This window comes from Primulina eburnea, chromosome 2 (assembly GCF_022965805.1).
Source record: "Primulina eburnea isolate SZY01 chromosome 2, ASM2296580v1, whole genome shotgun sequence".
Lineage (NCBI taxonomy): Eukaryota > Viridiplantae > Streptophyta > Magnoliopsida > Lamiales > Gesneriaceae > Primulina > Primulina eburnea.
In genome coordinates this window covers 34,241,332-34,255,489 of record NC_133102.1, presented here as the reverse complement: position 1 = coordinate 34,255,489, position 14,158 = coordinate 34,241,332, and the positions used below count along the sequence as shown (strand labels likewise).

Below are 14,158 nucleotides of genomic sequence, written 5' to 3'. Positions count from 1 at the left end.
TAAATTCTTATAGTTTATTAGCAATAAATTTCTAACATTTCCTCCCTTTCCCAAGTAATAAGTATAAAGTAATTATCTAATTTCAATTCCAATATTTTTTATTAGAAATCAAGTACCAAATAATATAAATCGCACAATAATTCTTATTAATATCAATTGCAATATTTCTATTAGAAATCAAATATCAAATAATATAAATCGCACAATAATTCTTATTATGGTTTCAATAGAATTATATGCCTACCAAACTCTATAAATACCAAAGATGTATTTTTCTGTTATCATATTCAAATCTCTTCTTCCAAGTGGTATATTTCAAATAAATATAACAATTAAATCAATGATCAGTAATTGAATGCAAAAAATTTAAGAAATGACAAATAAACAGACAAAGAGTTATAATATATAAATCAAAAGATTAAAACTTAGTTTCAAGTCAAACTATGTCGTCCCACTAGATAATATAATTAGTTCATAACGAAAATAAAGAGAATACAAATCATGTTCTTGAACATCATTCAGAGCTTTAGGGAAAGACAAATAGTACAAAGATATATGTTGATTATCTGTCCCTAGATTTTGTGTTGTCCATCTTTATGCCCGGTGTTACTTCATTCTTCGATCCCCAAAATTTTTCTCATGTGATTCCTTCGATCTTCTTCTGAGTTTTCTGCATGTTCTCCATGTGTGATTTTTTGTGATCTGATAATTTTGATGGTATATCCTTTTTAAAACTCTTGGGATTGTGTTTTGGAATTTTTCGCGCAGGGTTCTGGCGCCCAAGTAAGTTGCGCTTGTGCTCAGCGTTCTTCTTTCTGGCTAATTTCTGTCGAGCTTCAGGTGCTAAGGCGCCGTATGTTTGGCACCAGGGAGCCGCTTGCTCGGCATTTGTTTAACTTCCTTTCAACATCAGGAGCTGAGGCGCCGCTGCTAGGATATTTTTGCTCACAATTTCTTTGTTTTCTTTTAATGACAAGCGCTTAGGTGCTATTTTTAGGTGATTGAGCACCAGTTCTTCGTCTCTCACACTCTTTCAACTCCTTCAAACTATCACCATCTAATCTTTTTAGAATTTTTCTCCCTTTAAAACATCCCAACTTATCTCAATATCTTTTATGTCTGCAAACATAAAACAAACAACAAAAAACATAATAATCTTCCAAACTAGTATAATCCAAGAATTTTTTTTATCACTAATTAAGTGAGAAAATCTTACTTATCAGGAGTGTGTAGGAGTATTTCTTTATACGTCTCGGAAATGAAGTTCGATTATGTGGCAGGTGGTGGCGTGGCTATTGGTCCAGTCAGAGCACACATGGAAATGATTGGGTGATGTCGTACGTGACTGGGTGCCATTAGGATGTGCGAAATAGAAGCGGTTATGATTTGTTAGATCGAGATATGAAGGGATGTTAAGAAATTATTATTACCCAAGAATTTTGGTGAGTGACAAAATCAAAACAGCACTTCACTGTTTCAGGAAACAGCTGCAAATTGTTTGTGTAACAGGTATCAATTCAACCGCCTAGTTCAAACAACCAATTTACTTCTAAACCGGCTAAAGCATAAAGAGTCTAGCCGCAACCAGTTTGCAGTAAATGAGCGATCAACCGTTTGTTGTAAAAGAAGATTTGGCTGATTTGAAGACGTCCTTTAAGAGAGCTACTTATTGTTCACTTAATACAAGACATTCTCTGACCAGCTCAATACATTTAATAGTTTTCACCAATTCAAATTCAACTAGTTTATGCATCAATCCCGAGAATGATCCGCATTTATAACCATCCCAGAAAAAGAAAGATCATTTGTACCTTACAAGAATCTGTGGGTAAAAACAGATGCTACAGACAGTAACTCTAAAGCAACTCATCAAGCAATGGGATTCAAGGCCTCACTAGCAAAAATAACCTTAAATGCTCATCTGAAGAACATTTAATGCGGCTGCAGCTGATAGTGACACAACTTACCTCTGTTGCAGGTTAACGTTACTCATACCGACCGTTGAGAAGAACGTCTATATTAACAGAGAAGGTAGTATGCAACAAAAATCAACAACGCGAAAAACTATTCAACTCATTGAAGTGAAATTTTCATAAGCTTGCATACTCCACAGATTTAGAGCGCTATCAAAGTCTATATACTTCATCGCTCATTAAGCACGCTCAAAACCGAAAGATACTCGATCATTCAAGGATCATCTTCGTGCTACCTACATCAGATTGTTTATTTACATCAGTAACCTTTTGGTTATTTCATTAAGTCATGGTGTCTGGTGAACTAAGTGTTCTTAAAATCCAGAAGTATAAAGTGATCACTAAGAGTTCCAAAATAGACAGTGTGATAAGTCTTGATTGGAGTGAGCTGTTGCAAAGAGTTTTGTAAAGCCAAAGTCTTCAGTGGAATTCTTCCTAAAGAGGAAGAAGCGGTGACGTAGGAGTCTTAAATCTCCGAACATCCATAAAAAACCTTGTGTTTTTTTATTTCTCGCAAGCACTTACTTTTCTAGCTATATTTTGTTGATAATCCTGCCAACGTTTTTAAGCTATCACTGGAAATTGTGAACCATTTTCCGCACTTAACAGTGGTTCACATTTCTAACAGTTTGAGAAGAATTTTCGACCGCCTCAAAACGGTTGAAAACAGACTTTTAAAGACAAAAATTTAAAAGAGTTCATTCACCCTCCTCTAAACTGTTTCTTGATCCCAACAAGGGACACAACTGAATGGATGTGATTATTCATGAGTAGGTGCAACCAAGATCGTTGGATGATCGAATGTGCTACATTGATATAGATCGAGGAGATGAAATTTGGAAGGTTAGATGGCATACTGAGGTTGAGATATTTTAGATCTAAGGTTTGGATGTGATCATCCTGCCCTTCAAAATTTAAAATAGATGCACTAGATTGAATTTGATCAAAAAATGTGACAACGTCTGTGACTCACCAAATGGTGTGTGATCTACACGATTAGATGAAAATCTGATGGAGCAAATTGAATCTCAGCGTAGAGACATACTAGTAGCAAAAAGGCCCCTGCAATATTTGGAAAAGTATAAATAGACATACCTTAGATAACCAAAAACTTCATATTACAAGTATTCTCATCCATTGCATATTTTTTTTTTATTATATTTTTGTTCACTCATACATAGAGTTTGAAAAACATCAAGAAATTTTATCGGTAAGTGATTTCGAGTGCTCATATAACAAACATAAGTCGTCATATTTTGGAAGATGTTTTTGTGTTATATAAGCAGCTTATATGAGGTAAATTAGTCTTAAATAGATAGAGTTCAATTCTAACATCGTCTTGACCATGTTCCAAAGTTTGTTGCGACATCTACTGAAAAATCCCATTGAAAATTTCAGATTTGTATCTCATATCGATCCAACACTTACTTCTTGAACTATTATTTTTGAATAATAAAACTCTATAATATAAGGAATATACATCAGTCCATCTTATCCAATTCTAGTTATGGACGCGCATGAATAATTTTGACAAAATTAAAATCTAACATATTAAACCTAATGATCTTCACATTTCAGAAGATCATCAATTACATCTCTTTCTCACTGGAGTTGAGACGATTAAAAAAGTAAATTGGAAATGGCCCAAAGACATTGGGAAGATGCAAGGAATTTCTTTGCCATAACAACATTATTTCTCACATATCTTTGTCTATATATATATATATATATATATGCAATTAAATAAGAAATCGACAATTAATTTTGAAGAAAGCTGGGCTGAACGAAGGCCCATGGGCCCCAAAGCCCAGCCCAAACGTGGAAAAGATTGAATAAGAAAGGGCAGTTTGGGCATAATATTAAAGCCACAGTTCTGTCTATCCACGCCACCCTACATATTCGTCCTCTCCCTCCATCGTTCGCAAACATAGAAATCTCCGAGACTATAAATCTCCCTCCGTCCACACCAAAACATATATATACGCAAAGTTTTCGTATAAAACCAACCGATTTCAAATTTACTTCCCTCTAATCTCCCAGGCTCCTCTTCTCTACGAAATTTCACGCTGAAGGGGCTATAATTGAAACCCTAGATCGATCAAATTCAAGCACGAAAGGTCGCGCTTTTAACTTTTGAGATTTTCTCGTTTTCTGTTCTTTTTCTTCCCCTTTTTCCACTTTTCAAATTCCAAGTGCTCCATTTTTTTTATGATCTGTGTGGGTCTGATCACTTTTCCCGTTCTTTGTTTTTATTTTGTGGGCGGGTTTGGTGGAGAATACATGTCATATGAATATGGAAACTATTCTTTATGTTACCGATTTTCTCTCTTTTTTCTCCTGAATGAAAAATATAGAATCCAAGAAGAGAAATGAATTTGATTGTAAAAATGGACCGAAGAAAATTATAGTTTTTTTTTATTCCTTGGGTTACTTTTAATTTAGTGTCTTGATTTTCTGAACAGGTGGTAACTACTGCTTAAAGGAGGGAGACACGTTAAAAGTTGGTGGTTTCATGGCAGATCCTCAAGGTCTGGAAGGGAGCCAACCAGTTGATCTATCCAAGCATCCTTCTGGACTTGTCCCAACTCTGCAGTAAGTTCTGGACTTTCTATTTGTTTTCAGTTATTTCCTTTAAGTTCTGGACTTTGTATTTGTTTTCAGTTATTTCCTTTTCTTGAATGTTGGTGCTCTTCATCGCTCTTCTTATTGAGCAAAGATTATACCGTCCAATTACTAAGCCTTTCTACTTTCTACTACGAATACTATAGTAACGGAAATGTTATGGTGGGATCTAACCGGAGTTTCGCTCTATCCTTACAATTGAAAAGGTAGTAGAAAGGTTTTTCTTGTTAATATAGAGCTACAAGCTTACACTAATGAATTATACTTACACTAGATGATCTGAAAGACAGTACATAATATGATACTCAATGGTCTTCATTGCTTATATCGATGAATCTTAGAGTAGATGGATTTTAAACTAAGTAGCTCAGGTCAATTTATATGCTTTGTCAATTTAGTCGCACCACAGTTCATTGAAGATGCTACTATATGTATTTTCTGGGTGGCCGTCACACCTTTTGGAGAGTTGTCGGAGAAAGATAGATGTTCTTAAGTTTGGTGGAAGAATAACAATTTGGTGGAAGGTGAAGGTCATTTTGAAGTATGACTGCTCTGCATTCGTCCACTCTTGTCAAGATTGGAAGGGCTCGCAAAGTCCTGGTCTTCCACATGATCTAAGTTTGGGCAATATGGATCATTGTCGACAAGCATGGAAAGACTTGAAATTTTTTGCCTTGTCTGAATTTGATGACTTCAAAATGAAACTGAAGAAACATTTATTTCTCATTTTCTTGTCTTCTCTTTTCGTGTTTAAAATTTTAATGGGACTATTAAATGGAATTTGATGAACAAAATTAAATCGGTTACATCTAGGTCTAGAAGTTCATATCCCTTTATCTATAGATATAGTAGATTTAATGGATCCTACTTTGATGTACATGAAGGAATATTGTCTCAACAGTCAATTTGGACTGCAAATTGGATCTTAAAGCTATAGCTTTACAAGCTCGCAATGCGGAGTACAACCCTAAGGTTTGGTACTTCCACGCCTTTAGGTTATATTTATTATTCTATGTAGTCTGTATTCTTTAGGTTGTGAAACTATCAGAAGATAAACATGTATTGTGATTGCTTTTAGATGCCTTAGATTCCTATTTTATTTGATTTTTAGACGACTTGAAGAAAGTTATTGTTTTTCGGTTACCATAGTTGATACTTATTGTTTTATGGGCTTGCAGCGTTTTGCTGCTGTGATCATGAGGATCAGAGAACCTAAAACAACTGCACTAATTTTTGCTTCTGGAAAAATGGTTAGTTTATCTTCTGTTAACTGCGTGCTTCAACTTTGAGAATCTGCTTTATCATTGTTTATGGTTTATTCATCTTAATGCAAATATATTTAACATCGATAACTAAATGTTAGCAGTGGATTTCTCTATGATTTTTATCTCATATTGTTACTTTTAAGGTCTGTACTGGTGCAAAGAGTGAACACCAGTCAAAATTGGCTGCTCGGAAGGTAAATATATTTTAAGAGCATGCCTTATTTAGAGTGAATATTTATTTGGTGAAATCCAGAAAAAAAGAATGACGAGCCTTCATAATTATGACTTTGATAATTTTCTTTTAGCTAGATAACGTGGTTGCAGATATTGCTTTGCTTTTTTTTTTTGGTTAATTTATAAATGGCAAAACTCCGTTTCTCACCTTTTTTGCTCGGTATCTCTCATTTCTGTGCCCATTCCTATTTTCTTCAGTATGCTAGAATTATTCAGAAGCTTGGTTTCCCAGCAAAATTTAAGGTAAGCCCCTATCTGTTCTGTGTCATGTGTGTTTTTGTAGTTTACACTTCTTCAGCGGGTTTTAATATTTCTGTACTCGATCACTGACATGCATCCTACTTTTCTTCCAGGATTTCAAGATTCAGAATATAGTTGGTTCCTGTGATGTAAAATTTCCTATTCGACTTGAAGGCCTTGCATATGCGCATGGTGCCTTTTCAAGTGTGAGTAGCTTAACTATGTTTCTAAAGTTGATATATATCACGTCATTTGTGATTGTATGTAAAGGAAGGATTGGGCTTGCATTTTCTTCCTGGTTTAGAGAAGTGGAATCAACTATCCAAAAAATTGAACAATAATTTTTTACTATCACAATTTTGGCACCAAAAGGTCCTGACTGTGAGCGAACTTAGCTTTCAGTTCCTACACACACACAAACTTAGTATTCAGTGTTTGCGGGCATGTCTGGCATCTGTTCTCAATACTATCCTTTTCTTTGTTGGTTCTTTATCCTTATTAACGTCTCAATTTTTGTTTTCACAAGGTTGGTGATAATACCAATGAAACCTTTCTTTCCAGAGCAAATTTGTATAAATTGATTTTTTCCCCCTCTTGCTGTCTTGCAACATATTTCGCTTGGAGAATGAACCTTGTTCCCCACCTACCGACATTTACCTTCCATTGCATGCTCTATGGTAGCGTAAGACATGACACAAATAATAAGGTTCTGCTGCTTGGCTCATTATGTTGTTAGTGATCCCGCGTGGATTCCGAGGACTTGTGATTTCTGGTTTTTAAGAGTCACTGGACTCTGGAGAAAGGAAAACGTTCTTTGGATATCAAATTGAAATATTATTCAATATCTTTACCTTTTTGCCCTCTTCTTTAGGCTTCAAAGAGACATATTTTGTAATGATAACTAGGAATTATATGTTGGAGGATGGGTCTTGTGATGATATAACATCTCTTTAAGTGGGAGTAAAAAATGCTGATGATTTGGATTGAAACAAAGTATCCCAGGCTTAAAAAGATTTAAATCTCATTTACTTGTTATGTCTAAGAATGCTAAGACCTTTGAATTGGTGCTTTCAGCGTACACATCAGTCCTTAATGAGTTCCTTTCGCCAAATTTCTGGTTTCAATTTCAAAGTTTGAATCTATTCATTACTTATTTATGTTTGAGTTTCCAAAAGTTTATCGAAATTGCAATGGCATTTAAAAAATTAGGCCTACAATATTGGCCCCGTTGCTGTGCTTTTAACTTATAGTAGTTATGGTATATTCATTTCCTAATTTGTTGGTACAGTATGAACCAGAACTTTTCCCTGGATTAATATATCGGATGAAACAGCCAAAGATTGTGCTACTTATTTTTGTGTCTGGGAAAATTGTCCTAACAGGAGCAAAGGTTGCGAATTCTTCAGTTCTCAGGCTATTTATTTCTCGTAATTTATGCATTTTACTCGTACTTCCCATTCAATTGATGCTTTACATCACCTTTCCAGGTCAGAGATGAAACTTATACTGCCTTCGAGAATATTTATCCTGTTCTCACTGAATTTCGGAAAGTTCAGCAATGGTATTTAATTTGATTGTTTCACACACCTTAAATTTTAATTGCGGTAGTATCTGAGCTCTTTGTACATTTCTCATTGCATTCTTCACTTGACCGCTAGAATTCTTGCGTTGATATGAGCTATGAAGAAAGCTACTAAATCAGCAGTCCATGAGCTTCAAAATATGGGGTTCTACATTATTCTAGTATTCTACAGGAGAATTTAACAATATATAGCACTTTACGAATCGGTATCCAACTTTCAGAAGAATATGTTGGCTATTTACATTCATTGGCCTATAGGTAAAATGATTTTAAAGTTGATCCCGGAAAAATAGAACTACAGACAAAAAACCTTGTAATCTATCTAACTGAAGGCATAATAAGAAATTATAATTGGTTTATATTGCAGCGTGAATGCATCTCATGCTTGTTCAGATAATTTGATGAGAATAGTTATAGCTTGTTTCTTTTCATCATCTTGAAGAGGTTTTGCAGCTCTTGATTTACACGAATATTCATATTCTATCCTTGTATGTCATCATGTGCTGCAGATTTATCATCCAAATGATATGTTCTCTGTGAAGAATCGTATGGAGTACCTCGGTGAGATTAGACCATAGATATGGGGTTCTGGATAAATGATGGGAGCTGTTTTGTTCCTTTTAGCTTTGAGCTGTATTTGTACAACACAACGTCAAATGTTTAACGGAGAGAAATAGAGGAATGTCTTTGTTGGTAATAAAATTTTTCTACTTGTTTGGACGATGATCAATTTCATATTTGTGTACGTTTCATATTATGTGGTTTTCTTTTTTCCTTCTATTATGCGTTGGTTTCTGGGCAAGCTCTTTTACACGCCAATTTGTTCTCACCAATGGAAGAAACACACTCCAATTAAGGATCTAATTCATCATGTTTGTCGTACAACTCCAAATCTTTTGTTCTCACACTTTTTTAGTTGCTAGGATTCATGCTATGGTATTCTGCTATTGACATTTACAATAAATAAAAAAGAAATAGAGATTAAATTTTCTAAGATTAGCGAAATAAAATTGGCTTAATTTATATTGTCACAGTGCAATATTTCAGCAATATGAGGTAATATGAAAGAACAGTCGAGCTTTGTAATCCAAGGTAATGTCGATAAAATAAAGTGAACGTGCATTGTTCGAATATTATAAGTTTTTAGAGTTTGACAAATTAATCAAGAAGAGAACTAATGAATTTAACTGATTGAATAGTCATGTAAACGTAAATGAAGGCCTCGTTCTAGCTGAACTGGAAAAACCTTGTCAACTGAAATATTCGTAACTGATACGACATCAGTTACAACTGATAATATCTAGCTGAACTGATCGACTGATCAGTTGACTTCTAATCAGTTGACCACGTCATAAGTTGAAATATCAACAGTCAGTCTGACAGGTCGAACCGAAGCAGAACAGTTGAAAGAAAACAGAACAGTCTGAATACCTCGTACTACTGTCAGATAAAGTAACTACATGAAGATTCAACGAATATTTGTCATTAAATGCATTCAATAGGACCGTTGGGATCAAAGATAGCTGATCGAATAAGTTGAAGAAGACTAGTGACTACGAGTGAACACACACAAAGCAATTAAACTACAATCTTCAATCAAGTTGAAATACCTTTCACGATTCTTTTATCAAGGTACTGATCGCACACTCCAGCTCTACATTCATTGTATTTATCAGTAGCATTCATGCTACCAATTTAGAGCGTTTCAGTCAAGGTTCTAAAAAGCGTGAAGCACCCCGAAGTGATGATGTCGAGCTCCAAGCTTTTTAAGCTTAAGAGAGATTAACAAAGGCTTAAGCGTGAAAAAGCTTTTTTTTATCTTTAGTGTAATTGTAATTATCTCACAACAATAAATAGATAAAATAATAAATAAATATGATAAATTTAAGTATGATGCATTAATTCTCATATTTATAAAAACATAAAAATCTCAAAATTACAATTTTTATTCGTTTTTGCAACTAGACCACATTAAAAATACTAAATATTTGTCAAATCATTATCAGACATGCTTAATCATAATTAAATTAAAAAATAAACATTTAAATTATAAACCTAATTTATTATTTTAAAATAAATAGATATGATTAATTTTGATTAATCATACCTAATTAAACGTCTTAATTACGCTTAATTCGGTCAAATTATAGTTTAACCACTTTTTTTCCGCTTTTATCCGAAGCGGGACGTTTTTGTCGAGCTTCAAGCTTAAGCAGACTTTTTAGAACACTGGTTTCAGTTAAGAACTGTATAAGAGTTGTTAGACTAAGAGTTTCAGTTTGGCAGTGTATCCGATCAACTGAAATGGATTATTAAAATATGTTGTAATATATCAAAGTCTTTTAATGAAATCCTATCCTTGTGATAGAAGGGGTGACATAGGAACATTTAAAGTCCTCGAATATCCACAAAAACTCATGTGTTCATTTCATTTTACACTAAATATTCAATTTATATTTCAGTCTTATTCTGCACTTCTGTCACTTGACTGACCTATATTGACAAACAAGATTCTAGGATCAGTTCTTCAAAAAACTGATTCACAAAATTGAAAAGTGTACAAATATCCTAACTGTTTATTCAACCCTCTTTTAAATACTTCAACTACTTTAACCGATCCTATCAAGTGGTATCAGAGCGGTTAATCTCGTCTTGAATACTTTCAAACGCTCAAACTGATACAGATCATCATGTCTTCTTTCAACAAGATTCTCATGTTCCCTAGAGAAAAGTTTGATGATTGGAAGATAAGAATGCATGATCATCTAGCTGTTCAAGAGGATGACATGTGGTATGTCAACACAGATGGACCAATGAAAATCATGAAAGCCAGTAGAATTGTTGCTATGATTGATGGAGCACCATATGAGATAGAGAAGTCATGAGATGAGTGGACCTCAGAAGACAAAAGAAAAGCTAATTTGGACAATGTGGCCAAGTGTTGGTTTCTCAAACCGAATTTCAAAAAAAAAAAATTATATTTTGCGGAAGCTTGGCATAGATCGAATCGTATAAAACAAAATTTTCCACCAAAATGTTAAACGATCAATATCTATATTAATATAATAAATAATCGACAAGATATAGAATATACCTTTGTTGAATGAAGTTGAAAAACTTTGAGTTAAGACACCGTAATTCTTCCACGCCTACTCTCTCGAACCAACGAACTGACGTGTGGGCATCACCAAAATATTGCTCTTCCTTTTTTATGTTTCTCGCTTTCTGTATCTTACGTACACTGATATATTTCTCTATTTATAACTCAACCATTGAGAAAAATAAAAAGAAAAATATTATTGTGTACATTATCTCTCAATTTGTTAAGATATCCCATCCCAAAATCATATCTTCTATATATGATATGGAAACAACTTTTTAAATTTGATATCACTTCCCTCAAATGAGAGAAGTGACTAACGTGATTGAAGTGGAGGAGATCTTTTATATATATATATATATATATATATATATATATATATATATATATATATATATATATATATATATATATATATATATATATATATATATATATATATATATATATCACAAGGATCACCATAAATCGTGAAGAAGATCTCATCTCCATCGTAATTCAAAAATAGTTTCTAAAATATTTATCTAATAAATATTTCAAAGAGAAAATAATTGATATTAATAATTAAAAATTAAATATTAAGAATGTATATCCTTTTGTGATCTCTATCACAAATTATTGTTTGACAATTAATTCAAAATTAATTGATTGAGATGAGATAAAGGTATCGCAAAAGAAAAAAATTTCTTTACGATTTTCCAAAATTGAAATTGAGCAATGACTTAAAATTCAAATTTTTAAGTTGATAAATATATTATTTATCATGAGTATTTGAAGTAAATCGGAGATGGCATGGGGAACTATGGACCTATAATTTCAAGCTCCAATAAAATTGATAATAAATTAAACTCTTTAATTTACATATATTAATTTTATTAATTCCAAAGTTATTCCACTATAAACTTGGAATTGCACTCTTTAAAAAATAGATATAAAATTACTCAACAAAAATGAATAGTCAATTGATATAGTCACTACATGTGAATCAATTTTCCATAAATTGTCCATAATTAAAGTTAGGTAATTTCCGCTTAACCTCTTTAATTATATCTTTTTCCTTAAGTCCCATTGATTCTCTAATGAATAATATGTTTATGATCTAATAATAAATTAAGCGCTCTTATTATTCAAGTACCGAATCAACACTTAAGGGAACCATTTATTTATCTTCTTTTTACGAAGGAATGGATTTCGTCTTGTATATTAATATTCCCAGCTATTTATTTTATTGTATTTCCAATGTATCAAGAACTTTGACACCATATAATTTGTGTCATTACTCGATATGTCAAAAAACACAATATCATAAATAGGAGTTTATTAATTACTCAGAATTAAGATCGACTCATATATGACCATCATTGATTAATACTGAGATCTCAAAGAGATACGAAAATTTAAAGAGATTCAAAATTAATCATGCTCCAATCCTATATAATCAAATTATATAAAGTATTTTCATAATAATCCCATTAATAATAATCCGGATAAGATCATTCTAAAATGAACTACGCTAACAATTTTAAATTAAAGATCCCAACTTTAATTTCTAATTGCGGACAAATTTAAATCATTATATTTTAAATATTATCTTCATGTATATAACACTTATATACAAATATTTAAAATCACATAATAATAATCTTGGGATTCCAAATATTTATAAAACATCAAATAACATGCATGCAAAAATAATATTGAAATATTTCTCACATTAATTAAAAAATCATTTGTTTCTGGACACAAAACCCAACACCAAGGACATCTTGTATAAAACTCTGGAACAAAATACTTTAAGCAAAATCAAAACGTGTAAATCAGATAGAAAAATCTGGGAGAAGCTGATTCAGTTGTGCGAAAGAAATGAGTAAATAAAGGAAAATAAGTTGTCAGTTGCCGTTCAGAAATTTGACAATGTAAAGTTCAAAATACGATAATTTAATCCAACTGTATGCAAATTTAGGAAAAATGGAAAATGACTAAGTAAATGGTTTTAATGGCATGAATTAATTATGGTGTGTATGTTTACATGTTTAAAAATAGGGTTTTATATTAGAATGCATAAAAATATGTTTTAAAGGTTATTCGAGATTCGATCAAGGAACGGAGACCGTAGACCATATAAGGGAAAATATTTTTATTGAATGATTATTTTTAATTATTTAATGTATGGTATAATTGGTATTTTCGAAAATGACAACTTTTGAGGTGTTTTTACGCACCGAGTCATACGTATTTTAAACCGGCAATCAATTTTTGACAAAATTAGGGACTTTTTTGGAGGCGCGGTTATTATTTTCGAAAAGAAACCTAAACAAAATATTTTAATTACCATCTAATGAGCCTATTATACTAGGTTATTGAGCCTAACATGTTACCATAGTATTTTATATCAAATAACCAAGCTTCCAAGCTCTTTCAAATCTCTCAAACACACGCTCACCCCTAGAAAACCAGGACTCTCCATTAGCACTCAACCACACACACATCACATGAAATTTTGAGAAGGAAAAATCACAAAATTTGAAGAGAATTTCAGCAAAGCCCTCTCCGTCAACATCCCTCGCATCTCAAGTTCATTTTCATACATAATATACGCAAAAGCACGCCTTAATCTTTCTTCAATCATCTTTCATACCATATTATGTGTATTTAATTATCCTTGCATGAAAAATATGACGAACTTCTTGTATTTCTGTTTTTATGACAAGTCATGCACAAAACTTGTGTTTTTATGATCTAAAACTTATGGTTATGATGCACAAAGGGGATTCCGTGGTAGGGCTCTTAAAAGGTAGGAATTTCAAAGGGTTTAGGGGCCTATACAAGGCTGCTTTAGGGATGGACATGGAGGGTAACAAGGCTGAACAAAAATATGAGATTCTAGTGTCCTAGGGTTTTCGGCTTGAGATTACTCGAAGGGGGGACTCGGTCATGGTTAAGGGTTGTGTCTAGGGGTCATAAGAAGGTTGCATGATGGTCCTAGTCGCTGCAAGGAAGGCTGGTGCAAGGAGGATGGGCCGTAGGGCAAAGGGAGGTTGTGCGCATGGCTTTAGGGGACGGCTTGGTGGCTGCAAGCGCTAGATGTTGTAGAGTTGGTAAAATAGGGTCTCTAGGGGTCGGTCATGGTCTGAGGAAGGTT

General features: G+C 33.2%; 1 protein-coding gene across 1 annotated transcript; it reads left to right on the top strand.

Moving 5' to 3' along the window:
- The first annotated feature begins 3,854 nt into the window (after positions 1 to 3,854).
- Positions 3,855 to 8,673, top strand: LOC140823042 (TATA-box-binding protein 2). The gene is made up of 10 exons (XM_073184128.1): positions 3,855 to 4,090; positions 4,436 to 4,565; positions 5,480 to 5,567; positions 5,774 to 5,845; positions 6,004 to 6,054; positions 6,293 to 6,337; positions 6,448 to 6,540; positions 7,623 to 7,724; positions 7,822 to 7,895; positions 8,426 to 8,673. Coding segments are annotated over exons 2-10 (606 nt in total). The 5' UTR covers positions 3,855 to 4,090; positions 4,436 to 4,485; the 3' UTR covers positions 8,427 to 8,673.
- Positions 8,674 to 14,158: the final 5,485 nt, after the last annotated feature.